The following is a 27493-nucleotide window of genomic DNA, read 5'->3' as shown; positions in this document are numbered from 1 at the left end:
CGCCTGCGCACCTCGCTGAATGGCTCCACCTTCAGGGTTTGAGCCCTATGACTTACCCTCACGGTTCAAGTTCAACCACCCGATTCAGAAAGATAGTAACATCCACTCCTCCTCTAAAATAGGCAAGGGCGCTACCACTGTCGGGGATTGAGGGGAGTTTCATATCCGGATGTGACAGCACGTTGACCCGGAAAAGGGGGGAGCCGCATCTGTGGATCCTCGGCTGCGGCTATGGAGGGAGCCGGTTACAGGGTAAGCACAGCGATCGCGTTCTTTCGCTTCTGTCTATATGAAACCGGCCCCTCCAGTGGTCAACTCTCTCCCCTCAAGACATGCCTGGGCTCTGGTAGCCCGTCCTATCCGTAGAAAACACACTGTTCCCTGATAAACGCTCGGTCGCCCTTCCCTCCACTGCCCTAGGGAAGTCCCACTTATCTTTTGGCCCTGCCTTCTGGGCTGCTGAGATATTCATCTGGGCCCGCCCCTTTTGGAATGCAGTTTTCCCCTTCTACCCCAATTTGTCTTCCTCCTCCTTCCACCCTCCACTGCCCCGCGGACGTTTGGCTGGTATTCACGATCCACCAGTCCGGATCTCATGCCCTAGGTATGCGTTCTCCGGACCCCGCCCCTTGGGGAAATAGCGACTCCCTATGCTTGACCCCATTGGCTCCCGTCTGGGTCCCGCCCCTCGGGTGTCTTTTGAGCTTGGGCCCCGTTCCTCATTGGTTCCCATCCGCAGGTGGTGTTTGAGAAGGGAGGTGTGTACCTGCACACCAGTGCCAAGAAGCATCAAGATCCGGACTCCCTCATCGCTGGCGTCATCCGTGTTGTGGAGAAGGTGGGCCAGGAGGGAGCAGGGCTCGGGCAGACCCAGATCGTGATGGAGGCTACATCTATAGGAGGGATGGTTTGGTTGTCAGCGATGGGATCTTAGGAAGAGGGGCTGGGACTGGAGAGAGACAGGGCTTTTTCAAGCTGAGATTCCAAAATGGGGAATAAGTGTGGCAGTATGGTTTGAGGAGTTAGAAGGAGAGCCCCTCTAACCCCTTTTTCCTTCCCTCAGGACAATGACGTCCTCCTGCACTGGACTCCCGTAGAGGAAGCTGGAGATGCCACCCAAATCGTCTTCTCCAAGAAGGTAGACTTTCCTCACTTTCTCCTTCTCCACTTGCATTTTTCAAATTGAGGCAGTGGAAGGAATATGAAAGATCTGGTACAATCTCAGACCTACCCTCTTCTCTCTCTAAAATCAACTTTTTAAAACACTAGAGGTGTTGGAACTTGGGTTTGAACCCAGGCATGCTGGGAGCCCCGCCTTTTCCTGGGGAGCAGACAATTGGGCTTGGATTCTGAAGATGAGAAGGGGGCAGGAGGAAGTGATTTCAGGTCAAAGGGAGAAGGGGGATGTGTCCCTTGGGGTAGATGCAATCTTGTTTGATTTCCTTGTCTCTGAAATGGGGCTGAAGATGCCCATTCATGCAAAGGAAGCAGATATCGTGAGGTTCGTGGCCATGGGGACAGCTGCCCCCTCAACCCGTTGCTTCGTAGGAGAGCCCTGCCAGGACATGAGAGGATAACTCAGACTGTGGCTCTGAGTTTCATGGGCTGTTAGCCCAGAAGAACTTGAAGAAGTGTGGCATTTCCTCTGGGGCGGTCCTGCCATCATGTCCGTAGAGAAAACAGGACTTGACTGAGGCTACTCATCCACTTCGAGAGCAGCACTCCCTCCATCCTTGCCCTTCTCATCACATAGTCCTCTGAGGCTTCTTGCCATGTCCTGTGCTGGACAGTGCTGGCACCCAGAGATCAGTTAAGCCCAGACCCTGCCTAAGGTCTCTCCCCTATTCTCTTTTTGAGAAATTGAGGCTCCTTTCCCGAGGTCAGAAAAGCTAGGAGAGCCCTGGCTAGGTAGCTCAGTTGGTTAGAGCATCATCCCAATACACCAAAGTTGCAGGTTCGATCCCCAGTCAGGGCACATACAAGAACCATCTGATGAAGGTGCATAATAGGTGGAATAACAAAGCGATATTTCTCTCTTCTCTCTCTAAAATCAACTTTTTTTTTCTTTTTTTTCTTTTATTTTTTCTGAAGCTGGAAATGGGGAGAGACAGTCAGACAGACTCCCGCATGCGCCCGACCGGGATCCACCCGGCACGCCCACCAGGGGCGAGGCTCTGCCCACCAGGGGGCGATGCTCTGCCCCTCCAGGCCGTCGCTCTGCTGCGACCAGAGCCACTCCAGTGCCTGGGGCAGAGGCCAAGGAGCCATCCCCAGCGCCCGGGCCATTTCTGCTCCAATGGAGCCTTGGCTGCGGGAGGGGAAGAGAGAGACAGAGAGGAAGGAGGGGGTGGGGGTGGAGAAGCAAATGGGCGCCTCTCCTATGTGCCCTGGCCGGGAATCGAACCCGGGTCCCCCGCACGCCAGGCCGACACTCTACCGCTGAGCCAACCAGCCAGGGCCTCTAAAATCAACTTTTTAAAACACTAGAGGTGTTGGAACTTGGGTTTGAATCCAGGCATGCTGGGAGCCCCGCCTTTTCCTGGGGAGCAGACAATTGGGCTTGGATTCTGAAGATGAGAAGGGGGCAGGAGGAAGTGATTTCAGGTCAAAGGGAGACGGGGGATGTGTCAAGAGGGGTTTGCTGGACAGGTGGTTGGGCCTGTGTTACCAGGCTCAGAACCCTGGACCTGTCCTGGACGCCTGAGGGAAAATGAAGGGGAGGGTATAAGTGTAAAAAGCACCCTGGTGGGGAATGTGGGACATGGACCAAAGGACTGAAGGAAGGGAGATCGAGAGATTGGAAGCTAGAAGGTCAGGGAGGGGGCAGATGCGATTAGCCAGGGGAGAGGATGAAGTTTCATCTGGGTCATAGGGTTTCAAATAACCTCGGGGGCTAACATGGAGATTCCAGACCCACTCCTCCACCCCTCCAAGGGAGGTAGGGCAGAAACAACTGGGAGCTTGCACTTTTCACAAACCTGGAAGTCAGTCTGAGTGTTCTTGAGAATGTTGTTATCTTCCTTGACACTTGTATTTTCAAATAACAGAAACCTATAGGATGGGCTTCAGCAGAAAGGGCATATAGGCATTCAGGGTACATTCAGCTCCAAGGAACACAGAACCAGACTGATGACAGATTAAGCAGACAGGATCATTTCTCTCATCTCACAAGACTCCCAGAGGTGTAGGGCTGCTGGCCTCGATTGCTGACATCAGGGCCTGGATCACTGAGACACTACTGTGATTGCTTAGATGGCCTTTATTTTATTTTGTTTTTTAGATTTTTTTTTTAGACTTTATTCATTTTAGAGAGAGAAGAAAGAGAGAGAAAGGGGGAGGAGCAAGAAACATCAACTCCCATATGTGCCTTGACCAGGCAAGCCCAAGGTTTTGAACCGGTGACCTCAGTGTTCCAGGTCGATGCTTTACCCACTGCGCCACCACAGGTCAGGCAGCGTCTACATTTTTTCTTTCTTTCTAATATTTAGAGAAAGAGAAGAAAGGAGAAGATGAAAAACATCAGTTTGTTGTTCCACTTATTTATTTAGTCATTGGTTGATTTTGTATGTGCCCTGACCAGGGATCAAACCCACATGTACAGAGACAACACTAAGCAACTGAGCTGCCCGGCCAGGGCCCATAGCATCTACTTTTTAAGGCAAGAAGAAGTGGGCAGACAGAGTGTCAATCACATCTTTCCTCATCAGGAAAAACAAGATTTCTCAGAAACTCTCTGCACTGGTTAGGAATTGTATTTGGCTGTGCATAGCAGAAATAGTACTTGTGCCCACACAAAGTAGAAGCTCATTCCTCTTCTATTAAAAAGTATAGGTTTGGCCTGACCAGGCGGTGGCGCAGTGGATAGAGCGTCGGACTGGACACCGAGGACCCAGGTTCGAGACCCCGAGGTCGCCACCTTGAGCGCGGACTAATCTGGTTTGAGCAAAAATTCACCAGCTTGACCCAAGGTCACTGGCTTGAGCAAGGTGTTACTCGGTCTGCTGAAGGCCCGTGGTCAAGGCACATATGAGAAAGCAATCAATGAACAACTAAGGTGTCTCAATACGCAACGAAAAACTAATGATTGATGTTTCTCATCTCTCTGTTCCTGTCTGTCTGTCCCTGTTTATCCCTCTCTCTGACTCTCTGTCTCTGTAAAAAAAAAAAAAAAAAAAAAAAGTACAGGTTCGCCTGACCAGGCAGTGGTACAGGGGATATAGTGTTGGCCAGGGATGCTGAGGACCCAGGTACGAAACCCTGAGGTTGCCAGCTTGAGCATAGGTTCATCCGGCTTGAGCGTGGGGTCATAGACATGACCCCATGGTCACTGGCTTGAGTCCAAAGGTCACTGGCTTGAAGTCCAAGGTTGCTGGCTTGAGCCCAAGGTCGCCGACCCTAACAAGGGATCACTTGGTCTGCTGTAGCCCCCCAGTCAAGGCACATATGAGAAAGCAATCAATGAACAACTAAGGTACCACAACTATGAGTTGCTGCTTCTCATCTCTCTCCCTTCCTGTGTGACTGTCCCTGTCTGTACCCCCTTTCTCCTTGAAAAAGAAAAAAGTACAGGTTCTTGTGTCATCAATGACCCAGTTTCCTTCCATTCTCACTATACCATTCTCCACATGTTGTATCCATCCTCAAGGCTCTCATGGTCTAAAAAGGATGCTGGAGCTCCAGTCCTTTTGACTGTTTTTGCTCACTCTACATTTGTGTTGCAGATTGGCCAAAGAACTTTGCTCATCATGACTACTCAAGGAATATGCTGCTAGAGCAGTCACCATCTTTTTTTTTTTTTTTTTTTTTTTCATTTTTCTGAAGCTGGAAACAGGGAGTGACAGTCACAGACTCCCGCATGCGCCCGATCTGGATCCACCTGGCACTGGGCGATGCTCTGCCCATCCTGGGCGTCTCCATATTGCGACCAGAGCCACTCTAGCGCCTGAGGCAGAGGCCACAGAGCCATCCCCAGCGCCCGGGCCGTCTTTGCTCCAATGGAGCCTTGGCTGCGGGAGGGGAAGAGAGAGACAGAGAGGAAAGCGCGGCGGAGGGGTGGAGAAGCAAATGGGTGCTTCTCCTGTGTGCCCTGTCCGGGAATTGAACCCGGGTTCTCCGCACGCTAGGCCGACGCTCTACCGCTGAGCCAACCGGCCAGGGCCGAGCAGTCACCATCTTAAAAGTCACCATTCCTTGTGATAGAGGGAAAGAGCTCTAGAGGTCTTCCCCCGACAATGAAATGACCCATCCAGGAAGTGATGCATCCCAGCCCCTTGGCCAGAACTGCTCACCTGGCTCCACCCAGCCAATAGAGTTCAGTGAGCTGTGAATCTGCTGTTCGCCTGAGGCAGAGAGCTGCTAATATTTGGCAAATAGCATAGAGCAGGGGTCCCCAAACTACGGCCCACGGGCCACATGCGGCCCCCTGAGGCCATTTATCCGGCCCCCGCTGCACTCCCAGAAGGGGCACCTCTTTCATTGGTGGTCAGTGAGAGGAGCATATTGACCATCTCATTAGCCAAAAGCAGGCCCATAGTTCCCATTGAAATACTGGTCAGTTTGTTGATTTAAATTTACTTGTTCTTCATTTTAAATATTGTATTTGTTCCCGTTTTGTTTTTTTACTTTAAAATAAGATATGTGCAGTGTGCATAGGGATTTGTTCATAGTTTTTTTTATAGTCCGGCCCTCCAACGGTCTGAGGGACAGTGAACTGGCCCCCTATGTAAAAAGTTTGGGGACCCCTGGCATAGAGGATAGTGATGGCTTTGCCACGGGTGGTTCAGGAGTCGTGTGAATGGGTGTCTCTGCTAGTTCTTGGCCCTCCCCTCCTGGCCCTAGTTTGTTGCTATAGCTCTAAATACCAAGTCGCCCTTCCACAGCACCCAACGGTGTACCAGAGGGTGTTCATTCTTGTACATGCCTTTTTCCAGTATTTCCCTTCTTCATACTCCCCATAGATACTCTCTCAGCTGCCATTGGGTAGAGCAGGGTCTGTAGGCCACTTGAAACTGCACAGGAAGCTTGGAAAGTGAATAGTAGAGTTCACTTTCTGTTATGAGAGGTGCTCAGTCAGCCTGGAAGCAGCAGCAGAAATGGCTGTTGGGTAGACTAACAAGTCTGGGTCCTTCTGCTGTTGCTCTAATCAAGCAGGGTTTGTTGCAGGAGTTCCAAAACATACCAGTTACTTTAAGCAGCAAGGGATTACATGCAAAAAAGTGGAGGCTTATGGAATTTTACTGGGGCTGGAGGAACAGTATGGACACTTCAGAACTGACCTGACAGCGAAGCTGCCACCACTGCCAAGGTGAGGGCTGTGGTGAATGGGACTGGCATTGGAGCTGTTGGGTTCAGGAGCACATCACCGCTACTCGGCCCCCCACAGAGCTAGTGGCTGGGCCCTGGAAGGCTGGCTGGCCTCACCACTGCCCAGCTACCTAAGTGCAGGAAGATTTAGACAGATGAGGCTCCTGTTTGCTCATCAGCCAAACGGGGCCATAATGGCCGAAAGTTGCCCTCACCTAATTTCTGCTTTACAGATCTGAGTATGTGTGATTGGTAGACTCTATCTTGTTTCGGGCACTCTAGCTGCAAGGGAGTTTGGGAAATGTTTTTAGGCCTTATAGTTAGGGCTTTGATTGGTTTTAATTTTTGTGTATGGTCACAAATAATAGTCTAATTCTTTTGCATGAGGCACTCTAATTTTCCCAGCACCATTTATTGAAGAGACTTTTTTTCCTTCATTTTATGTTTTTTGGCTCCATTGTCAAAAATTATCTGCCCGTATACATGTGGGTTTATATCTGGGTTCTCAGTTCTCTTCCATTGGTTTGTGTATCTCTCTCTGCCGATACCATATTGTTTTCGTTATTGTTGCTTTGAGGTATAATTTGAAGTCAGGAAGTGTGATGCCTTCAGCTTTGTTCTTTTTCTCTCAGGATTGCTCAGTGGTGGCTGTCCCCTGTGACCAGGCACCTCAGTCCCACCACAGCACCCCTGTGGGGGAATGTGGTGATGGGGTTCTGAGCCCATGAAATCCCAGCACTGTCCCCTGCAACTAGATGCTGCTGGTAGTACAACTGCAACAGGTTGGGGTGGGGTGACCTGGGAGAAGTCAGCTGGCGCACTCACAGCTTTGTTCTCCTCCCAGTCATGGCAACTGCCAGACCTCAGCTGCTTCACGCCAGCATCTTCGCCTTGGTATCTCCACCCATCGCTGGTATCAGCCGCAATGCTCCTGCTGCTCAGGGAAGATTGCTTCTGCCTCTCCAGTTCTCAGGGCTGCGGATAACGTGCTCTGTAGCCTGATGCTCACTGCTACAGCTTCTTCTGGGACCTGCTGCTAGCTCTGGGAGAGGAGGGGCTGGGCTCCGTGGCTTTATTTTTCTGCTTAGTAATGGTGGCTGCCAGACAACTGTGGGTGTCCCTCTGCGCTCTGTCACCTTCCTGGTCACTGGGCTACATTGCAGTGGGCAGGGAACATTCACTGTGCATCTCTGCTCCTCGAGGCTGTAGGGAGTGCAGGTGGCAGCCTGACTTCCTCTCTCCTGAGACCCTCCGTGAGCTCCGGGCTGTACCCAGCCGTCTCTGCTCCCTTCCCTCCCATTTGCTCCAGTTCACCCACCTTCAGGTGTTTCAATGTGGGGAATCTCTCAACTGCATGTGTTGAGCAGTAAATCCTTTGTTGAAATATAACTGTTCAGTTACCCTAATGTAACTCAGTTAGAGCATCATCCTGGTATGCCAGGGTTGTGAGTTCTATCCTTTGACAGGGCATATACGAGAATCAACCAATGTATGCATAAAAAATAAGTGGAACGGCCCTGGCCGGTTGGCTCAGTGGTAGAGCGTCAGCCTGGCGTGCAGGAGTCCCAGGTTCGATTCCCGGCCAGGGCACACAGGAGAAGCACCCATCTGCTTCTCCACCCCTCCCCTTCTCCTTCCTCTCTGTCTCTCTCTTCCCCTCCCGCAGCCGAGGCTCCATTGGAGCAAAGTTGGCCGGGGCGCTGAGGATGGCTCTGTGGCCTCTGCCTCAGGCTCTAGAATGGCTCTGGTTGCAACAGAGCGACGCCCCAGATGGGCAGAGCATCGCCCCCTGGTGGGCGTGCCAGGTGGATCCCGGTCAGGCACACGCAGGAGACGGACTGCCTCCCTGTTTCCAACTTCAGAAAAATACAAAAAAAAAAAAAAAAAAAAAGGGCCTGACCTGTGGTGGCGCAGTGGATAAAGAGTCAACCTGGAAATGCTGAGGTCGCCGGTTCGAAACCCTGGGCTTGCCTGGTCAAGGCACATATGGGAGTTGATGCTTCCAGCTCCTCCCCTCTTCTCTCTCTCTGTCTCTCCCTCTCCTCTCTAAAATGAATAAATTAATTTTTAAAAAAGTGGAACAACAGCCTGACCTGTGGTGGCGCAGTGGATAAAGCATCGACCTGGAAATGCTGAGGTAGCCAGTTCGAAACCCTGGGCCTGCCTGGTCAAGGCACATATGGGAGTTGATGCTTCCAGCTCCTCCCTACCTTCTCTCTCTGTTCTCTCTCTCTGTCTCTCTCTCTCCCTTCTCTCTCCTCTCTAAAATGAATAAATAAAATTAAAAAAAAAAAAAAGTGGAACAACAAATCGATATTTCTCTCTCTCTCTTCCTTCCTTTTTCTAAAATCAATAAAGGACAGTTTCTTTAATGTTTATTTTATTGATTTTAGAGCGAGACCAGGAGAGAGACAGGGTTAGGGTTAGGGTTAGGGTTAGGGTTAGGGTTATGTTTCTGTATGTGCCCATATCGGGCATCAAACCAGTAACCTCTGTGCTTTGGGACGATGCTCTAACCAACCTAGCTACCCAATGAGGACTAATATCAATAAGGAAGTTTTTTTTTAAGTGAGGGGAGGGGAGACACATGCATCCCCAACCAGGATCCACCCAGCAACCCGTCTGGGGCCAAAATTCAAATCAGCCGAGCTATCCTCAGTGCCCAGGGCTGATGTTTGAACCAGTCAAGCCACTGTCTGTGAGAGAGGAAGACAGAGAAGGGGGAGAGGGAGGGGTGGAAAAGCAGATGGTCGCTTCTCATGTGTGCCCTGACCGAGAATCAAATGCAGGACGTCTGCACAGCGGACTGATGCTCTATCCACTGAGCCAACTGGCCAGGCTGTAAGAATTTTTTAAAAAAAGAATTACAACTCCTCTTGTTGAAACTTCAAGGGGAGAGACCAGGGGAACCTCTCACGCTGTCATTCTTCTAACGTCACTCCTCATGCTATTTTTATAACCTGTGAACCAGCTACTTTTTTTTTATTGAAATAGAATTTACTTAACACAGAGATCTTTAGATTTTTGAAGTGCATAATTCAGCGTTTTTCAGTATTCACAAGATTCTGCAACCCTAGCCAGTGTCCAATTCCAGAACATTTTGTCATGATCAAAAGAAATGTAGCCTGACCAGGGGGTGGCGCAGTGATAGAGCGTCGGACTAGGATGCGGAAGACCCAGGTTCAAGACCCCGAGGTTGCCAGCTTGCGCACAGGCTCATCTGGCTTGAGCAAAAAGCTCACCAGCTTGGACCCAAGGTCGCTGGCTCGAGCAAGGGGTTACTTGGTCTGCTGAAGGCCCGCGGTCAAGGCATATATGAGAAAGCAATCAATGAACAACTAAGGTATCGCAACGAAAAACTGATGATTGATGCTTCTCATCTCTCCGTTCCTGTCTGTCCCTATCTATCCTTCTCTCTGACTCTCTCTCTGTCTCTGTAAAAAAAAAAAAAAAAAAGAAACTGTAGCTATAAGTAGTCCTTCCTTCCCTGAGTTCCTGGCAACCACTAACCTACTTTCTGTCTCTAAGATTTGCCTCTTCTGGACATTTCACATACTATAGCTAGGATCATACAGTTTGTGGTCTTTTGTGACTGGCTTCTTTTTTGTTTGTTTGTTTTTGTTTTTTTGCATTTTTCTGAAGCTGGAAACAGGGAGAGACAGTCAGACAGACTCCAGCATGCGCCCGACCGGGATCCACCCGGCACGCCCACCATGGGGCGACGCTCTGCCCACCAGGGGGCAATGCTCTGCCCATCCTGGGCGTCGCCATGTTGCGACCAGAGCTACTCTAGTGCCTGAGGCAGAGGCCACAGAGCCATCCCCAGCGCCTGGGCCATCTTTGCTCCAATGGAGCCTTCGCTGCGGGAGGGGAAGAGAGAGACAGAGAGGAAGGCGCGGCGGAGGGGTGGAGAAGCAAATGGGCGCTTCTCCTATGTGCCCTGGCCGGGAATCGAACCCGGGTCCTCCGCACGCTAGGCCGACGCTCTACCGCTGAGCCAACCGGCCAGGGCTGACTGGCTTCTTTTATTTAGGACATTTCCACGGTTCATCCGTGTTGGAGCATGGATCAGAACTTCCTTTTGATTGGTGAATCAACTGTGTGACTCAAACACATTTACTTTATTCATCAGTTTGGTGGACATTTTGGGTTGCTTCCACTTTTTTTTTCATTGATTTTTACAGTGAGAAGGGGGCATGGAACAAGAAGTCCAGCTCATAGTTGCTTCACTTTAGTTGTTCATTGATTGCTTGTTGTATGTGCCTTGACCCGGCAAACCTGGGGTTTCAAACTGGTGACCTCAGCGCTCCAGGTCCATGCTCTGTCCACTGTGCCACCATAGGTCAGGCTGCTTCCCCTTCTTTGCTATCGTGAACAGTGCAGCTATGAACGTTCATGTATGAGTTCCTGTGGGACATTTATATTCGTCTCTGTAGGACTCATACCTACAAGTGGGACTGCTGGGTCACGTGGTAATTCCATGTTCCCCTTGTTGATGAACTGCATGACTTCCCACAGCAGCTGCACCACTTTACATTCCCACCTCCATCTTCCCAACACTTGTTATTACCTGTCTCCTTTATTCTAGCCATTCTGGTGGGCACTCAGGGGTATCCGATGTGGCTCTGATTTGAGCTGCCCTAGTGAATACCACTTACTTCAGCACTGTGACCCTGGGAGTCCGACGGCAGAGCACCCTGCCTCTGTCTACCTGCTGCAAGGTGGTGGTGCTTTGATGAGCGCCACCGGGAGACATGGCTTGCAGTCCTGACCCAGTCCCAGTCCTTAGCTGTTCTGGATGACCCCGGTGCCCTCTTTGTGCCTCAGTTTCTCTCTGTGCATAGGGGCTGTTTTCCAGGATAGTCTCGTGGCTCTGATCTGGAAACTCAATCCACAGCCTCTCTTTTCCTTTGATTCCCCAAGGATGCCGGTGCAGGGGACTCCTGCACCTCAGAGGAGGAGCCGACCTTTGACCCCGGCTATGAACCCGACTGGGCTGTCATCAGCACTGTGAGGCCACGGACCCGCCACTCAGAACCCACAAGAGGTAAGCTGAGCTAGTACCCCTGGGGGGCAGGTGGTGACACATCTTACTGTCAGTGGTCATGGCTCCATGGGCTTCACTGCCCACAGTCAGGATGGCCGCCCAGCACTGGCCTTCCAGTCCTGGGAGAGTGGGTGGCGGTGCAGGCTGTCCTCAGCCCAGGTTAGCACGGCCAGCATCTCCAGGGGCTGCAGACTTGCTCACTCTGCCAGGCTCCCTGATTGGCTGTGGGCACCCCCACATGAGTCTAAGCCATGGGAGGCTATAACTACAGGGTGACAGGTGAATTCAGGCCATCTTGGAGTGTCACAGGGTATGGGTGGCACCAGGGGAGGCCTCTGATTCCTCCGGGGCTGGAGGAGCCTTCCAGAAAAAGGTAGTGCCTGGCACTGATGACATTTGGCATGGGGCACCAGCCTTTCCTTGTGGCTCCAGAGTGAGGTCTGGAGCCAAGAGAAGGTTGGAGGTGACGGGGCAGGGGCAGCCCCGAGGAATCTAGTCTGCGTCCTGAGGGCCACAGGGCGCTGATTTCGGAGCAAACACATGTCTACCGGTCTGGGCTCCATGACATTTTAGTCATTCTGTTTCATGGAAATGTGGGGTGACCCAGAGCTTCCAGAGGGCAGGGCTTGGGGCTGCTTCATGGTGGGCTCACAGGACATGACTGTGTCATCCCCTCGGTGCAGAGTCCAGCCTGTCCCGGGACTCTTGGGCCTTCTCGGTGAGCCTGGGGGAGCTCAAGTCCATCCGCCGGTCCAAGCCCGGCCTCAGCTGGGCCTACCTGGTCCTGGTGACCCAGGCCGGAGGTTCCCTGCCTGCCCTGCACTTCCACCGCGGGGGCACCCGCGCCCTGCTCCGCATCCTCAGCCGGTACCTGCTGCTGGCCAGGTGAGCCTTCTCCCAGCGCCGGGCCTTTGTGCCAGGCCCTGTCCCTCTACAGCCAAAGCTGGCCCCTCAGGGCTGTGAGAAACACAATTCAGGCTGATTTCAAGGCAGAAAAAGGGAATTGACTGGCACGTGTAACCACAAAGCCAAAGTGTAGTTTGGTTTCAGGCAGGCTTGGGGTTCTAGGATATTGGAAAAAGTTGATTGCTTCCGAGTTTCTGTCCTCAGGGAATGCCCTCATTGGCCTGGGTTGTGTGCCCACCCCTGGGGCCCAGCTCTGGTCCCAGGCAGTAGTTGGGACCCTTAGCACCTGGAGGGAGGAGGGGGCAGACGCAGGGCCCTCTGTGTGTGTGTGTGTGTGTGTGTGTGATCAAAGCACGTCCCTCCAGCTCCCCACAGGACTCCCGCCTCTACCTCGTCTTCCCCCATGACTCCTCTGCCCTCTCCAACTCCTTCTACCACCTCCAGCTCTTCGACCAGGACAGCTCCAATGTGGTGTCTGTGAGTCCCCAGGCTGAGGGTTGTGTGGAGGGAGGGGGGACTGTGGTTGGGGTGAGGCTGTGACCGACCCTTGGCCCTGTCCCCAGCGCTTCCTCCAGGACCCCTACTCCACCACCTTCAGCAGCTTCTCCCGTGTGACCAACTTCTTCCGGGGAGCTCTGCAGCCACACCCCGAGGGGGCCTCCCCCGACCTCCACCCTGTCCCCGACGATGAGCCTGAGCCTGGGTTCGAGGTCATTTCCTGTGTGAGTATCAGGGTGGACCCTATTACTTTTGCCTGTCACCTTGGCCATGTGACTGCATTTCCCAGGGCCTCAGTGTCCTCCCTGGAAAAGTGGGGATAATAATGGCCCCACCCTCACCAGGTAGCATGAGTGACTGTGGAAAGTGCTAACAGCTTGTGCTCCTGGTGCTTGTTGCGGTTGGGGGGGCCCTTCCAGGCTTGGGGGTGACTTTGTCACTGCCTGTTGAGCTAAGGGCTGAGGTGACCTTAAGGTGGCCTGGCATAGGGGTCAGGGGTACTGTGGGGTCCCCCACAGACAGGGCTCACTTGTCTCGTGTCCTGCAGGTGGAGCTGGGTCCTCGGCCGGCGGTGGAGCGGGCACCTCCGGTCACAGAGGAGGAGTGGGCCCGCCACGTGGGCCCTGAGGGTCGCCTGCAGCAGGTCCTCGAGCTGAAAGCCCGGATCTTCTCAGGAGTGAGGCGCCGGGTTTGTGAGGGAGGCAGGGCTGGGGCTGCAGGCTGCCAGGGGGCCCCCCTCTGAGCTGCCTGCCTGCCCCATCCCCAGGGTCTGAGTCCCAGCCTGAGGCGAGAGGCCTGGAAGTTCCTCCTGGGATACCTCCGCTGGGAGGGTTCAGCTGAGGAGCACAAGGCCCACATGCGTAAAAAAACGTGAGTGGGAGGCTCCTGCCCCGCCTGTTCCGGCTCCGGCCTCTGACTGCCCGGCCTCCCATGTTGATGGGAGGCTGGTGGTGCACGCGTGCCAGTGGCTGGCAGGTGTGCACACACATTGCTCTCCAGACATTGGTGCGAGCCTGTCACGTGCTGGGCACCACGGGGCCCCCGCTCCGTTGCTGTTTTTATCCTGTCACCACACTTTGCTCTCAAAATTCCTGAACTCTCCTCATTCCCTGTATATATTGTGCCCCTGCTGTGCATCCTGGTCCCCACACCAGAGGTGGTGACAGACGCAACAGAAGCCCCTGTGTCAGGAAATACCAGGAGGGGGCCGGGCTGTGTCTGAGAGGGCAGAGGGGCTGTGAGGCGCTGACCCGGGCGGAGCCTGGGGGACACAGGCGCTGGTAGGGTGTCTGCAGGCCCGCCCCTTTCTCCCTTCAGGGACGAGTATTTCCGCATGAAGCTGCAGTGGAAATCCGTGAGCCCGGAGCAGGAGCGGAGAAACTCACTGCTGCACGGATACCGCAGTCTCATCGGTGCGTCGGGGGCTGGAGGGGACCTTGTTGGGGAGATGGGAGTGAACCAGGGTGGGAGGGGCCAAGGACCGGGCAGGGGCAGGAGCCAGCCTCCTTGGGTTTAAATTCCAGCTCTGCTACTACTTAATTGTGAGACATTGGCAAGTGATTTTAGCCCTGTGCCTCAGTTTCCCCATCTGTGGATGGTTCATAACCATCGGTGCTAGGTGGACATGGGGAGCATGCGGCTGTCTCCACAGTGGGCAGGCGGTTGTGAGACCGGCCCACATCTGCTGGGGGTCTGCCTGCAAGAGGAGAGGAAGCCAGCAACAGTGGCCAACAAGGACGCGCCCCACACCTTTCTCACCTTTGTACCCTGCACCCTGTCCTTCAGAGAGAGATGTGAGCCGCACGGACAGGACCAACAAGTTCTATGAGGGTCCTGAGAACCCAGGGCTGGGCCTGCTGAATGACATCCTTCTCACCTACTGCATGTACCACTTCGACCTTGGTGGGCACTGGTGGGAGGGGGTTGCCGTCAGGGGTGCTGAGAGTCTGGGAGGGGCCCTGACCTCCTGTCCCCGCAGGTTACGTCCAGGGCATGAGTGACCTTCTCTCCCCAATCCTCTACGTCGTTCAGAACGAGGTGGATGCCTTTTGGTGTTTCTGTGGCTTCATGGAGCTTGTGGTGAGGCTCAGGGCGGGGGTGGGAGATGGGCCCCCTTCAAGGGGTGGGGTGCAGGCCCTCACGTGACCCTCCCCCCACAGCACGGGAACTTTGAGGAGAGTCAGGAGACCATGAAGCGGCAGCTTGGGCAGCTCCTGCTGCTCCTCCGAGTGCTGGACCCACCACTCTGTGACTTCCTGGGTATGTGTCTTGGTGGGTGGGTAGGGGACAGCAGTGCCACAGATGTTGTCAAGAGTCTCTGGGAATTAGTGGCCACAGTGTCCAGGACATTTGATTCCAATCCACACAAAAATGCCCAGCATAACGCAGAACCCAGAACTTACCTGTGAAAGCAGGATTGCAGTTTGTAGCCCCCCCCCCCCATCCTCAGGCAACCTCTGAGCACCTCTTATCTCCACCCACCTCAAGCCAGAGGTTGGAAACAGGTTCTCTGGTGGCTCTGGATAAAGCGTCAACCTGGAAATGCTGAGGATGCCGGTTCGAAACCCTGGGCTTGCCTGGTCAAGGCACATATGGGAGTTGATGCTTCCAGCTCCTCCCCTCCCTTGTCTCTCTATGTCTCTCCTCTCTCACTCTCTCTGTCTCTCCCTCTCTTCTCTAAAATGAATAAAAAAAATTTTTTTGAAGTGTTTTTTCATGCCTGACCAGGTGGTGGCACAGAGGATAGAGCATCGGCCTGAGACGCAGAGGACCCAGGTTCAAAACCCCGAGGTTGCCAGCTTGAGCACAGGCTTGTCTGGCATGAGCACTGGTTCACCAGCTTGTGTGGGGTTGCCAGTTTGAGTGTGGGATCATAGACATGACCCATGGTCACTGGATTGAGCCCAAAGTCCCTGGCTTGAGCAAGGGGTCACTGGCCGGGCTAGAGCCCCCTGGTAAAGGGCCATATGAGAAAGCAATCAATGAACAACTAAGGTGCCACAACAATGAGTTGATATTTCTCATCTCTCTCCCTTCCTGCCTGTCTGTCGGTCTCTTGCTAAAAATAAAATAAGCCTGACCAGGTGGTTGCACAGTGGATGGAGCGTCGGACTGGGATGCCGAGGACCCAGGTTCGAGACCCTGAGGTCGCCAGCTTGAGCCCAGGCTCATCTGGTTTGAGCAAAAGCTCACCAGCTTGGACCCAAGGTCGCTGGCTCGAGCAAGGGGTTACTTGGTCTGCTGAAGGCCCACAGTCAAGGCAATGTGAGAAAGCAATCAATGAACAACTTAGGTGTTGCAATGCACAACAAAAAACTAATGATTGATGCTTCTCATCTCTCTGTCCCTGTCTATCCCTCTCTCTGTCTCTGAAAAAAATAAAATTTTTACTTGTCAGCCCTGGCCAGTTTGCTCAATGGGTAGAGTGTCAGCCTGGCATGTGGACATTCTGGGTTCAATCCCCGGTCAGGGCACACATGAGAAGCAACCATCTGCTTCTCTTCCTTTCCCTCTCTCCCTTCTCTCTCTTCTCTCTCCTCTTCTCTCATAGCCAGTGGCTTGATTGGTTTGAGCATTGGCCTCAGGCACTGAGGATAATTCAGTTCATCCTAGCATCAGCCCCTAGTCAGGGCTCATGTGGGACTCTATGTTCCCTTCTCTCACTGAAAAAAAAAAATTTGACCTGACCTCCTTGACATTTAGGTTATGTGCAGTTTTTCATCATGAGGAATATAGTCTGCTTCTTTAGGTAAAATTCCAGAGAGTAAAATTGTATCTAGGGCAGTACATATTTTTACACCCTTTGAAATGTCTGTCCCCACCGTTGCTTTCCTGGAAAGTTATACCAACTTCTGTTTTTGGTTTGTTGTTGTTTTTTTTTGTTTTGTTTTGTTTTTGTATTTTTCTGAAGCTGGAAACGGGGAGAGACAGACAGACTGCCGCATGCGCCCAACTGGGATCCACCCGGCACGCCCACCAGGGGGTGACGCTCTGCCCACCAGGGGGCAATGCTCTGCCCCTCCGGGGCATTGCTCTGCCGCGACCAGAGCCACTCTAGCGTCTGGGGTTGAGGCCAAGGAGCCATCCCCAGCGCCCGGGCCATCTTTTGCTCCAATGGAGCCTTGGCTGTGGGAGGGAAAGAGAGAGACAGAGAGGAAGGAGGGGGGGGCGTGGAGAAGCAAATGGGTGCTTCTCCTATGTGCCCTGGCCGGGAATCGAACCCGGGTCCCCCGCACGCCAGGCTGACGCTCTACCGCTGAGCCAACCGGCCAGGGCCTGTTTGGTTTTTTTTGTTGTTGTTGTTGTTGTTTTTTACAGAGGCAGAGATAGGGACAGACAGACAGGAATGGAGGGAGATGAGAAGCATCAATCATCAGTTTCTCGTTGCGCTTTGCGACTTCTTAGTTGTTCATTGATTGCTTTCTCACATGTGCCTTGACCGCGGGCCTTCAGCAGACCGAGTAACCCCCTGCTGGAGCCAGCGACCTTGGGTCTAAGCTGGTGAGCTCTTTGCTCAAGCCAGATGAGCCCGCGCTCAAGCTGGCGACCTTGGGGTCTCGAACCTGGGTCTTTCTGCATCCCAGTCCGACGCTCTATCCACTGTGCCACCACCTGGTCAGGCCTGGTTTGTTTTAATTGGATTTTATTGGGTTAGCTTGTAGTTTCCTCACGCCTCTGCCAGCCCTGGGTCTCACTGCATCCCTCCACATCAGATCGGAAAACCAGGGCTGCCTCACCTGGTCTGGGGTTCGGAAGGCAGGATGGGAGAGGTTCCTGTTGACAGAGCATTCCTGTCTTGGCCCAGAGGCCTTCCCACACTGGGCATGAGTGACTTGCCTAGACAGGTGGAGAGTCTCACAGCCAGAAGACAGTCTCATTCGCACCCCTGGGCACACTGTGAATGAGGATGAGACCAGCACTGGTTTTGAGCCTGCTCTTCGCTTAGCCACTCTTCCCCTGCTGTCCTCTAGATTCCCAGGACTCTGGCTCTCTGTGTTTCTGCTTCCGGTGGCTGCTCATCTGGTTCAAGAGGGAATTCCCCTTCCCAGATATCCTTCGGCTGTGGGAGGTGGGCCAACTGGCATGGGTGGGAGGCCCAGGGAAGGTGGGCAAGCGCAGACCTGGGTGGAACCTCAAGCAGGGGCTGGGAAGTGACCCCTCCCTCTGGCAATAACTAGGTGCTGTGGACGGGGCTTCCGGGCCCCAATCTGCACCTGTTGGTGGCCTGCGCCATCCTGGACATGGAGCGGGACACCCTCATGCTTTCGGGCTTTGGCTCCAATGAGATCCTCAAGGTGAGCCCTGACCCTCTTGGTCCCCACCTTCTCCTTGCCCATCCTGACTTGCGCAGAGGAGACACAGCGGCCGGCTGGGAGTTCCGTGCAGTCTGGCACTGTGTCTATTCCACAGGACTTGGCAGTGGTCGGAACTCAAAGTAGGGTTGTTCAAAGTACGGTTAGCTCTGAGCACTGCAGCTGTGAGACCAGCTATTTTTCTCCTACCCATCCCATGGCTTGCAGTAGTGTCCTCACAGAGCATGTGGCCTGTGTGTGAGTGGGTCTCCCAGGATATAAACCCGGACAGGCTGGCCACAGCGATGGGGCTTGGTGCTGTTTCCCTTCCCAGTGTCCTGCATCTGGCAAGCAGCCTGGGACAATGTGACCTCCCCTAATCACCCAGCTCCACTCTGAGCCCCAAGAGGGCCAGCCCCACCCGTCTTCCCTTCATTGTGTGGCACACAGTAGGTGCTCTGGTGGTGGTGGCTGAGTGCCTCCGGGCAGGCAGGCCTGACCCACCCCCTCCCACAGCACATCAACGAACTGACCATGAAGCTGAGTGTGGAGGACGTACTGACCAGGGCCGAGGCGCTCTACCGGCAGCTGACGGCCTGTGTGGTGAGTCCCCCCCTCCCAACAGCCCCACTCCACCCTCTCCTCAAAACTCTTGACTTTGTTCCCTCCTCCCCAATCCTCCAGGAGCTGCCCCACAACGTGCAGGAGGTCCTAGGTCTGGTCCCGCCCGCAGAGCCTCGCAGCCCCTCGCCTCCTTCGACCCCACTGCCACTGTTACCCACACGGACCCCACCGGCCCCACCGCTCCCCGTGGACACAGCTCCGCAGCCGGACAGCAGCCTGGAGATCCTGCCTGAGGAGGAAGAGGAAGGCGTGGACTCCTAACGTTGCTGGGCTGGCTGCAGCCTTCCCCGGAACAGCACTTTATCCAGCTCCTGCCGCGCACGACCCCACTCCGGAGGCTGGGGGTAGGGCAAGTGAAAGGGGCGGGGCTCCTGCCATGCTTCCTGTGCCCTCCCCATTAGCTGGTTTTATTAACTGACACTTTTCATGTCCAGTTGGCCTCGTGTAGGTGTAGGAAGGAGGCTGCCAGTTGCCTTGAACTTGGATGGGGAGGGGGTTGTACATGGTCCCCTCTGATCACTCTGCAGAGCAGGTGTCTGACCACCAACCCCTAACCCAGCCAATGAAACGTAAGAGGAGGTCCCTTGGTGATGAGTGGGGGCGCCGGCCTTTTGGAGGCAGGTCTCACTTAACTGCCAGAGTTTGGAGCTTTTGGATGAGTGAGGATGGGGTGCGACCGCCACCTAGTCGTCGTGTGGAGACACATCCTGGACTTAACCGAGATGGAAGGACCTGCAGAGCTGCTCACTCTGAGGACCGTGCTTACCAGCTTCTTGTTACTTGAGAAAAATAAACTCGTGTTTAATCCATTGCCAGCCGAGCTTTGTGTTACTTGCATCAGGCGCCATGTGTGTGGTGACAGTGGGACCGGCACTGTGATGACCATTGACCAGTGGTGCCAAACACTCTCCTCCCCCAGTTAAGTCCCTCTGCCCACGCAGAAGTAGTACAGCTTCCGTGGCTACGGGTTATGCACAGCCCCTTCTACCGCGAGGGCTAATGGCTTTGCCTCAAGCAAACTGGGAGGCAGCTGGGCCAGGTAGGGGGCGAGACCACATGGCTTTTTGCAAAAATACTTTAATAGTGGTTGTCCAGCTGGTCCTGTGCCATGTGTAGAGCTGGAGGGTAAGTGCTCTCCCCCTTTTCAGACTCGTACAGGGGCTGGCTGTCCATGGGTGTCTCCGCCACCCGCACGGGCCCCCCCTCCGTGTGCCGAGGTTCCTGGTTGTTGATCAGCACGGCGGCACGCAGGGCAGACTTGACAGCCGTCTCCACCCAGCCATGCGGGTAGGCAGTGTGCTCGCCAGCAAAGTAGATGCGACCATAGGGGATCGTCCAGTTGAACTCCTGCCAATCGTCCTTGTTGGTGTGCCAGAGCGTCGGCGGCTGCAACACGAAGGCGCCATGGCTGTGGGGATCGTCCCTCCAACGCTTGACAATGCCTCTGCCGTCCCAGAGCCGGTACACAATCGGCCCGTGCAGCGCTGCAACGTCGTCGAGCGCCAAATTCAGAGTGTCTTCCACGCTCAGACCCGCGAACGGGGCTGATGAGTCCGACCACGTGTACGAGGCCAGCAGCAGCGCGCCCTCGTCGGGCTGCGGGTAGAATATCTCACGTGCCGGGCGGTCGGTGATCGAGTGGCCGCCCTTGATGTTTTCGTCGTGCCAGAAGGGCCGGTGGAAGCTCAGAAACACCTTGGTGGCCGACACATAGTGCAGCCCACGCAGTACCTCCTGCCGCTTGCGCGACAGCGGTGGCGAGAATTTCATGCCCTGCAGCGCCGGCCCGCTCACGGTCAGTAGCACCACGTCGGCGGCCATGGTCTTTGGACTCTGGGTCCTCAGCGAGGTCCCTAAGTGTACATGCACCTCGTGCGTCCCCTGCGTCACCGCCACGACAGGAGTGTTCAGCACCACGGGCCCGGACAGCGAGCTCAGCAGCGCGCGTGGCAGCAGGTCCCAGCCGCCCACGATGCGGCTGTAGCTGTGGGGACCGAGGCAGGAAGGATAGAGCGGGAGGGTGATCCAGGCTCTCAGGCGCTGCCCCTTTCCACTGGCCCCGCTCTGTGCACTCCCTGGTACTTGTTCTAGTTTTCACCTGGCCGGAGCCCCCTAATCTCACTCCGTTACCCGCCAGTAACTGGCACCTGCCTCCTCCCAGGGAACACCACCTACTTACCCAGAAAATTGTGTGACCCAAGAACCCCGCCTCTTCTCTTCTGGACCACGCCCTTCTCCCGAAACCTTTCTTACCTATTTCCTCTGGAGTCCAGAGGACCGAGGATGGGGGGGACGGACCGTCGCCAGACTCAGGCTCCCTGTCTCTCCTCTCCTTTGGCCCTTTCTCTCTACAAACTTTGACCTTCCCGCCAGCCCCGCCCACTCAATTGCCTTGACCCCTCTGCCACTCACCCCGATTGGCCCCACAGGCCCCGCCCCTCACCGGAGTCGATCGCTGAGGCAGCTGTGCGCCCGCAGGGCCTCCGCGAAACTGCGATAGAAGAAGCCATCCTGGGACATCACGTCTCCCAGGAGCTGCGCGGCGGGTTGGCTCAGGTTCCCCTCCCCGAGGAGGTATTCCTGGAGAACGAGGCAAGTTGAACCTGCCGGTTCAGTCCCTACTCCCGCGGGGGCCCTTTCGCAGCTTAGCCTCCCCATTCCGTGGGACAACCTGCATTTCGTACAGTTTCCTAGACCAGGGCGATCCAGTCCCCACCCCCTTCTTGTGGCTTCTTGTGGCAGATGAGAAAACTGAAACTCAGAGAGGGGGCATGTCCAGACCCATGGTCAAGCAGGGAGGCTGCCTCAGGCCTGGGTCCCAGCCAAAGCCCATGTGCCCTCTCTTGATCCTGGTTGCAGACGGGGTGCTGAAAGCCCCACTCACCAGGAACATGTGCCTGTCAAACTTCTTCATTGCCTTTCTGCAGCCCAGTGTCTCGATATCTTGGAGGGCCTGCAGTGGAACAAGCAGACAGCGTAGAGCTGTGGGGCAGGATGGCAGAGGCCTGGGTTCTCTTTCTGCTCCTGCCCATGGCTGGCCATCTATCAGTCTCATTCTGACTGCCAGGCCTTTGCTCATGCTGTGTCCTCAGCCTTGCCTTCTACTGTTACTCAGATGTCACCACTCTGGGAAGTCTTGCTGAGGCATTCATGCCTCTCACCTGCCAGCACACCTGGGCACTGAAATGCTTATCCCAATTCGATGCTATTTTGCCTACATCTGTCCTAGGCTGTGAGCTCTGTGCAGGCAGGGACTGTCTCTGTCTCAATGCTGTGTTATTTTCATGCCCAGCAACTGTCTCCTGGATCATTGTATTCACCAGTCCTTCCCTTGCCCATAGTTCCCCCATGGTGTCAGCACCTGAAGACACAGAGTTCTAGCCCCTCCGCTCAGATCCACCCAGCAACCCTGTCTAGGGCCGATGCTCAAATACCAAGCTATTTTTAGTGCCTGAGGCTTTCATGCTCAGACCAACCAAGTTCTCCTCAGCACCCAGGGCTGACACTCAAACCAACTGAGCCACTGGCTGCAGGAGAGGAAGAGGGAGAGAAGCAGATGGTAACTTCTCATGTGTGCCCTGACTGGAGATCGAACCTGGGACGTACATACACTGGGCTGATGCTCTATCCACTAAGCCACCAGCCAGGGCCATTGGTCACCATATCTCTCTCTCTCTTTTTTTTTTTTTTTTTTACAGAGACAGAGAGAGTCAGAGAGAGGGGCCGATGGGCACAGACAGACAAGAACAGAGAAAGATGAGAAGCATCAATCATCAGTTTTTTGTTGCGACACCTTAGTTGTTCATTGATTTCTTTCTCATATGTGCCTTGACCGTGGGCCTTCAGCAGACCGAGCAACCCCTTGCTTAAGCCAGCAACCTTGGGTCCAAGCTGGTGAGCTTTGCTCAAGCCAGATGAGCCCGCACTTAAGCTGGCGACCTTAGGGTCTCGAACCTGGGTCCTCCACATCCCAGTCCAACGCTCTATCCACTGCGCCACCGCCTGGTCAGGCTAGTCACCATCTCTTAAGGAAGCTCCAGTTCTAAGAACATTATCCAGGCCCCAGACCACCCTCAGTCCTCCCCCACCTCCAACCCCTGCACTTATACCCCTGCCTCACCTCTGCTTGGCATACCAGTGGCTTTCCTTCACCACTCTGTTCCAGGCTCATCTCCTCACTGCCCCATCTAATTTCAGCCCTCTTCTTTGTCCACCTGGTTTTCCTCTTTCCTCCTCTTCTTCCTCAGGAAGTTTCATCCACAGAACTTCCTGAAGGATGTGCCTTCACTCACTCACTGACTCACTTACTCACCATTCACCTCAAATTTCCCTAGGCTCACTGGACTGGGAAATGCCAATACAGAAATGGCCTGAACTCGTTGCCCACTGTTGTCCAGAAAGGGAAATGGACAATTAGGAGCTGCAAGAGAAGGGTGATCCCAGCCCTCCCTGAGGAGGAGACATTGGAGCTGTTTTGTTTTGTTTTGTTTTTTTTAACAGAGACAGAGAGAGTCAGAGAGAGGGATAGATAGGGACAGAGACAGGAACGGAGAGAGATGAGAAGCATCATCAATTATCAGTTTTTCGGCCTGACCTGTGGTGGCGCAATGGGATAAAGCCGTCGACCTGGAACACTGAGGTTGCCAGTTCGAAACCTTGGGCTTGCCTGGTCAAGGCACATATGGGAGTTGATGCTTCCTGCTCCTCCCCCTTCTCTATCTCTCCCCTCTCTCTAAAAATCAATAAATAAAATATTAAAAAAAAAATTATCAGCCTGACCTGTGGTGGCACAGTGGGATAAAGCGTCAACCTGGAAATGCTGAGGTCGCCGGTTCGAAACCCTGGGCTTGCCTGGTCAAGGCACATATGGGAGTTGATGCTTCCAGCTCCTCCCCCCCTTCTCTCTCTCTGTCTCTCCTCTCTCTCTCTCCCTCTCCTCTCTAAAAAAAAAACAAACAAACAAAAAAAATTATCAGTTTTTCATGGCAACACCTTAGTTGTTCATTGATTGCTTTCTCATATGTGCCTTGACTGCGAGCCTTCAGCAGACCGAGTAACCCCTTGCTCGAGCCAGAGACCTTGAGTCCAAGCTGGTGAGCTTTTGCTCAAACCAGATGAACCTGCGCTCAAGCTGGCGACCTCGGGGTCTCGAACCTGGGTCTTCCGCATCCCAGTCTGACGCTCTATCCACTGCGCCACTGCCTGGTCAGGCTGGAGCTGGTTCTTGAGGGATGAGCAGGGTTCCCTGGGTGGGAAAGTGAAATGGCCTTCCAGGTAGGGCAGACAGAACCCAGGGGAGAGAATGAGGCCTGAACTGGGGCCAGGGCTGCGGGGATAGAGGTGGGAACAGTGCAAGAGAGTCCGTGCAAAGCTGGGGGAGCAGAGAGGGAGTAGGGGGATAGGCATTGAGGATGTACCTGGGAGTCCCCCTTGAGACTGGGGGAGCATGGGGCTGTTGTGAGGTGAGGAACTTGGGAGTATAAGAGAATTTAGGGGAAGATATTGAGCTCAGCATCAGGATACTGGGGGTTGCCAGGGGGAGATGCAAATTAAAATTTAAACCAACTCTGGCTGGATAACTCCATTGGCGAGGTTGCCGGTTTGATCCCTGATCAGGACATGTACAGGAACAGATTGATGTACCTGTCTCTCCCCCTCCCTTCCTCTCAGGCTAAAATAAATAAAACAATTTTTTTTTTTTAAGTTTAGACTAAAGAGCCTGGCCAGGTGGTGGCACAGTGGATAGAGTGTTGGACTGGGATGCAGAGGACCCGGGTTTGAAACTTCATGGTTGCTGGGTTGAGCGTGAGCTCAACAGCTTGAGCGTGGGCTCACCACCTTGAGTATGGGATCATAGACATGACCCCATGGTTGCTGGTTTGAGCCCAAAGATCACTGGCTTGAAGCCCAAGGTCACTCACTGGCTTGAAGTTCAAGGTCGCTGGCTTGAGCAAGGGGTCCCTGGCTCTGCTGTAGCCCCCCAGTCAAGGCACATGAGAAAGCACTCAATGAACAACTAAGGAGCCGTAACAAAGAATTGATGCTTCTCACCTCTCTCCCTTCCTGTCTGTATGTCCCTATCTGTCCCTCTCTGTGTCTGTCACAAACAACAACAACAACAAAAATCGTTTAAACCAAAGATGCAGAAAAGGGAAGTGGTCCATCCAGGACAGTGTGCAGGTGACAAGGGGATCAGAGACCAAAGGCTGGTGGAGCTCTGGGGGTCAGCAGAGTGTGCAGGGAAACTAAAGACGGAGGAGACAGCAGTGGGAGACCGGAGGAAGGAAGGAGAGAAGGAAAGCTCAGCCAGAGAAGGACAGGGGAGCTCAGGATGGCACCGTGTGGAGGGCAGGGCTGCATGGCTGCTGGGTCCACCCACATGGTTGAGGGCCATTTGGTAGATGTCCTCGGGCGTGTGGCCCTTCTCCCAGGGGCGCAGTTTGTAGCCCAGCTTCTCCGGCATCTTCTTCACCACGTGGTTCCGCAGCCTCACGCTGCTCACTTGCGTCCACGCGTTATCGTCGTACTGGGTGAACTGGGTCAGGTTGAGGCCCAGGCTCTTGCAGAGCCTGTGGAGGACCCTGAGGGAACAGGCAAGGCTGGTGAGGGCCTGGCGGGGGCGGGAGAGGGGGGAACTCCCTCTCCCTGTGGGGCCTGCAGAAGGGAAGGCGTGGGTAGGGCCATTGGGGATGGGGTTTGGGGATACGCATGATGCTGGAGTGCGGCCAGATTTAGGGTCATCAGTGCTGGGGACAGGAATGTACTGGGAGCAGGGCCGGTGGAGGACTGGGTTTGGAGCAGGAGCTGCTGGCTTTCACTGGCTGGATGTGGGCTTGGGATGGGGAAGGGACCAGGTTAGGGGGAGGTAGAGCTGGGGTCCGGAGGCACTGGGGAGGGCCAGCTGGGGTTCCAGCCGGACTTCAGGGCCTGACACTTTGAGGGTTCAGTGGGGGGTCTGGCATCAGGGAAAGAACAGAATGGGAGGCTGGGTTTCCACCAGACTTGACTAGGGAGACAAGTTTGGGGTTAAATGACGTCTGGGCAGCATGGAGCAAGAGCAAGTTGGAGGACTGGTTGAGTCAGATCTCGGGCCCAGAGCAGGGGCCCACCAGGCACTGAGTCAGACCTTACCTGTGTGAGCTGGGCATGCGCATGGCTCCCAGCTCACCAATCCATCCTGTCTTCTGATCCCGGTAGGTGAGGATGCGGCCCCCAACCCTGCTGTCTGCCTCCAGGATGGTAACCTGAGGGATGGGTGGGGGCATCAAGCAGGGCCCTTCAGCTCCTCCCAATGACCCCCAACCCCACCCTGTGCCCCCCCCCCCATTCACACAGCAGCAGACCTAGACTAGTCAAAGATCCCTTTCTTTCCGGGGAGGCGAGAGGGGTGGGAGAACAAAATGTCACAGTGAGCAGATACAATGTGACAATTTCCAGACTGCAACAGGAAGGCTTCTGGCCAAATTAAAGAGGGACTTCCCAGCTCAGAGAGGGGGAAATTTCTCTAAGGTACAGATGTCCCTGGCCTGGTCCAATTCTCATTCTTGGATTTCAGTGAGAGGGACAGTGTTTACAGTTCAGAGGGGGCACTTCCCCTTGGGTAGAGTGTCCATCTCCACCAACAAATTCCCCCAGAAGCTGGGAAGTTTCCAGGGACTTCCCTCAGTGATGAGAGAGGGGGGCAGGAAGTCAAAGCCCTCTTAGTGCAGCACGTGCTCCCCTGCACGTCATGGTACTGCAGGGGTTTCAGGCCTCACTTCCAGACCACAGGGGGTGGGGGGAGCAGAGCTCCCCATTCCCACCTCCCAGCACTCCCACCCTTCCACAGGGATGTGGCAGGTCCCTTCAGCTGCAGCAGGAAAGACTCAGGGTAGACTGTGTGCAGCATTTCTCACCTTGTGTCCAGCATCACCGAGCACCTTGGCAGCCACCAGCCCAGCCACACCAGCACCAACCACAATTACTCTCTGGGGCTTTGAAGTCCGATTGAGTCCCAAGGTCACAACCTTGAGCAGCTGCTCATAGTCCGGATCCTGCATACAACTCTCAAATGGGTCCTGGCTGTGGGCAGTCTTCCATTCCAGGGAAGCCACCAGGCCAAGGAGGACGAGGACCAGGAGGCGCTGCGCTGGGGAGAAGGAGAGGATCAGCTGGTATGTGGAGAGAGAGGAGCAGTACCTGCCCCCACTCCCAAGGGCCCCCCTCCTCTGCTTACTTACCCAAAGAGGCCATGATTCTCACTGGGAGGTGGTGTCTGGGTTGGAGGGGAAGCAAGGGCCACTGTGACAGGGGCCCGGGTCTCACCCCAGCCTGGCTCCCGGTGGGCTGCCCAGCGCCCCAAGGGCCACCGCTCTCTCTGGACATGTGTGTCCCCCGATCGGGTCCTGCAGTCTCCTGTTCTGTGCCTGTCTGCCCTGTTCTCCCCCTCGCTGCCCTCCTCTCCCTATCTCTGCGTCCTGTCTCTCCCTGGCCTCTATTCCCTTTTCCTTACCTCCTTCCTGTCTGTTTCTCCTCTCCCCCTCGTCTCCTTGTCTCTATTTCTGTGGGTCCCCGTCTCTCCTGGCCTCTTCTGTACCTTGTCTTTCCTCCCTCCGTCCGTGCGTCCGTCTGTCTGAGGACAGCAGCACTGCCTCTCTCCTCTGTCTCCTCCCATCTGTTTTGCTGGGTCCCCCTTCTTTTATCTTACACCAGCCAAGCCCCACCCTCCTCTAGTTTGGGAAATTGGGCTGCCAGGAAATGAAACTGCGTCCTTGGGTCCCAGGGTGAGGTGCTCAGAGTCTAGTTGAGGATGGAAGGGGTGGCCGGTCATTCAGGGGGCGTTGGG

At 54.6% G+C, this 27493-nt stretch overlaps 2 protein-coding genes across 6 annotated transcripts in view; one reads left to right on the top strand and one right to left on the bottom strand.

Moving 5' to 3' along the window:
* Positions 1-56: 56 nt before the first annotated feature.
* TBC1D17 (TBC1 domain family member 17) lies at positions 57-19484 on the top strand. The gene is made up of 17 exons (XM_066271479.1): positions 57-252; positions 740-838; positions 1064-1138; positions 11227-11350; positions 12034-12235; positions 12622-12733; positions 12820-12978; positions 13302-13430; positions 13521-13624; positions 14072-14166; positions 14540-14656; positions 14733-14833; positions 14914-15013; positions 17725-17822; positions 17932-18048; positions 18562-18648; positions 18730-19484. Exons 1-17 carry the CDS (start codon positions 232-234, stop codon positions 18928-18930), a joined length of 1941 nt encoding a protein of 646 aa, XP_066127576.1. The 5' UTR covers positions 57-231; the 3' UTR covers positions 18931-19484.
* Positions 19485-19611: 127 nt separating this feature from the next.
* IL4I1 (interleukin 4 induced 1) overlaps positions 19612-27493 on the bottom strand; it is a 42037-nt gene continuing 34155 nt past the window's right edge. Inside the window, exons 1-8 of one of the 5 annotated variants that reach the window (XM_066271482.1) lie at positions 27245-27313; positions 26889-26923; positions 26565-26797; positions 25801-25913; positions 25049-25250; positions 21554-21622; positions 21113-21249; positions 19612-20653 (exon numbers count right to left, since the gene is read on the bottom strand). In XM_066271482.1, coding sequence (XP_066127579.1) covers positions 19747-20653; positions 21113-21249; positions 21554-21622; positions 25049-25250; positions 25801-25913; positions 26565-26797; positions 26889-26901 — 1674 coding nt within the window. In that variant the 5' untranslated portion in view covers positions 26902-26923; positions 27245-27313 and the 3' untranslated portion in view covers positions 19612-19746. Of the gene's footprint in view, positions 20654-21112; positions 21250-21553; positions 21623-25048; positions 25251-25800; positions 25914-26564; positions 26798-26888; positions 27314-27493 lie in introns of those variants that run through there. The other 4 variants (XM_066271483.1, XM_066271480.1, XM_066271484.1 and 1 more) reach the window with 4 other exon arrangements.

The sequence above is a fragment of the Saccopteryx bilineata genome, chromosome 3 (genome assembly GCF_036850765.1).
Source record: "Saccopteryx bilineata isolate mSacBil1 chromosome 3, mSacBil1_pri_phased_curated, whole genome shotgun sequence".
Lineage (NCBI taxonomy): Eukaryota > Metazoa > Chordata > Mammalia > Chiroptera > Emballonuridae > Saccopteryx > Saccopteryx bilineata.
Note: the sequence above shows the minus strand (reverse complement) of the source record. Positions and strands in the feature narration are given on the sequence as shown.

Coding starts and splice junctions, on each gene's coding strand:
- TBC1D17 (XM_066271479.1), top strand. CDS start 232: ATGGAGGGAGCCGGTTACAGG. Junction 1,139..11,226: donor AAATCGTCTTCTCCAAGAAG/GTAGACTTTCCT, acceptor TGATTCCCCAAG/GATGCCGGTGCAGGGGACTC. Junction 13,431..13,520: donor AAGCCCGGATCTTCTCAGGA/GTGAGGCGCCGG, acceptor CCCCATCCCCAG/GGTCTGAGTCCCAGCCTGAG.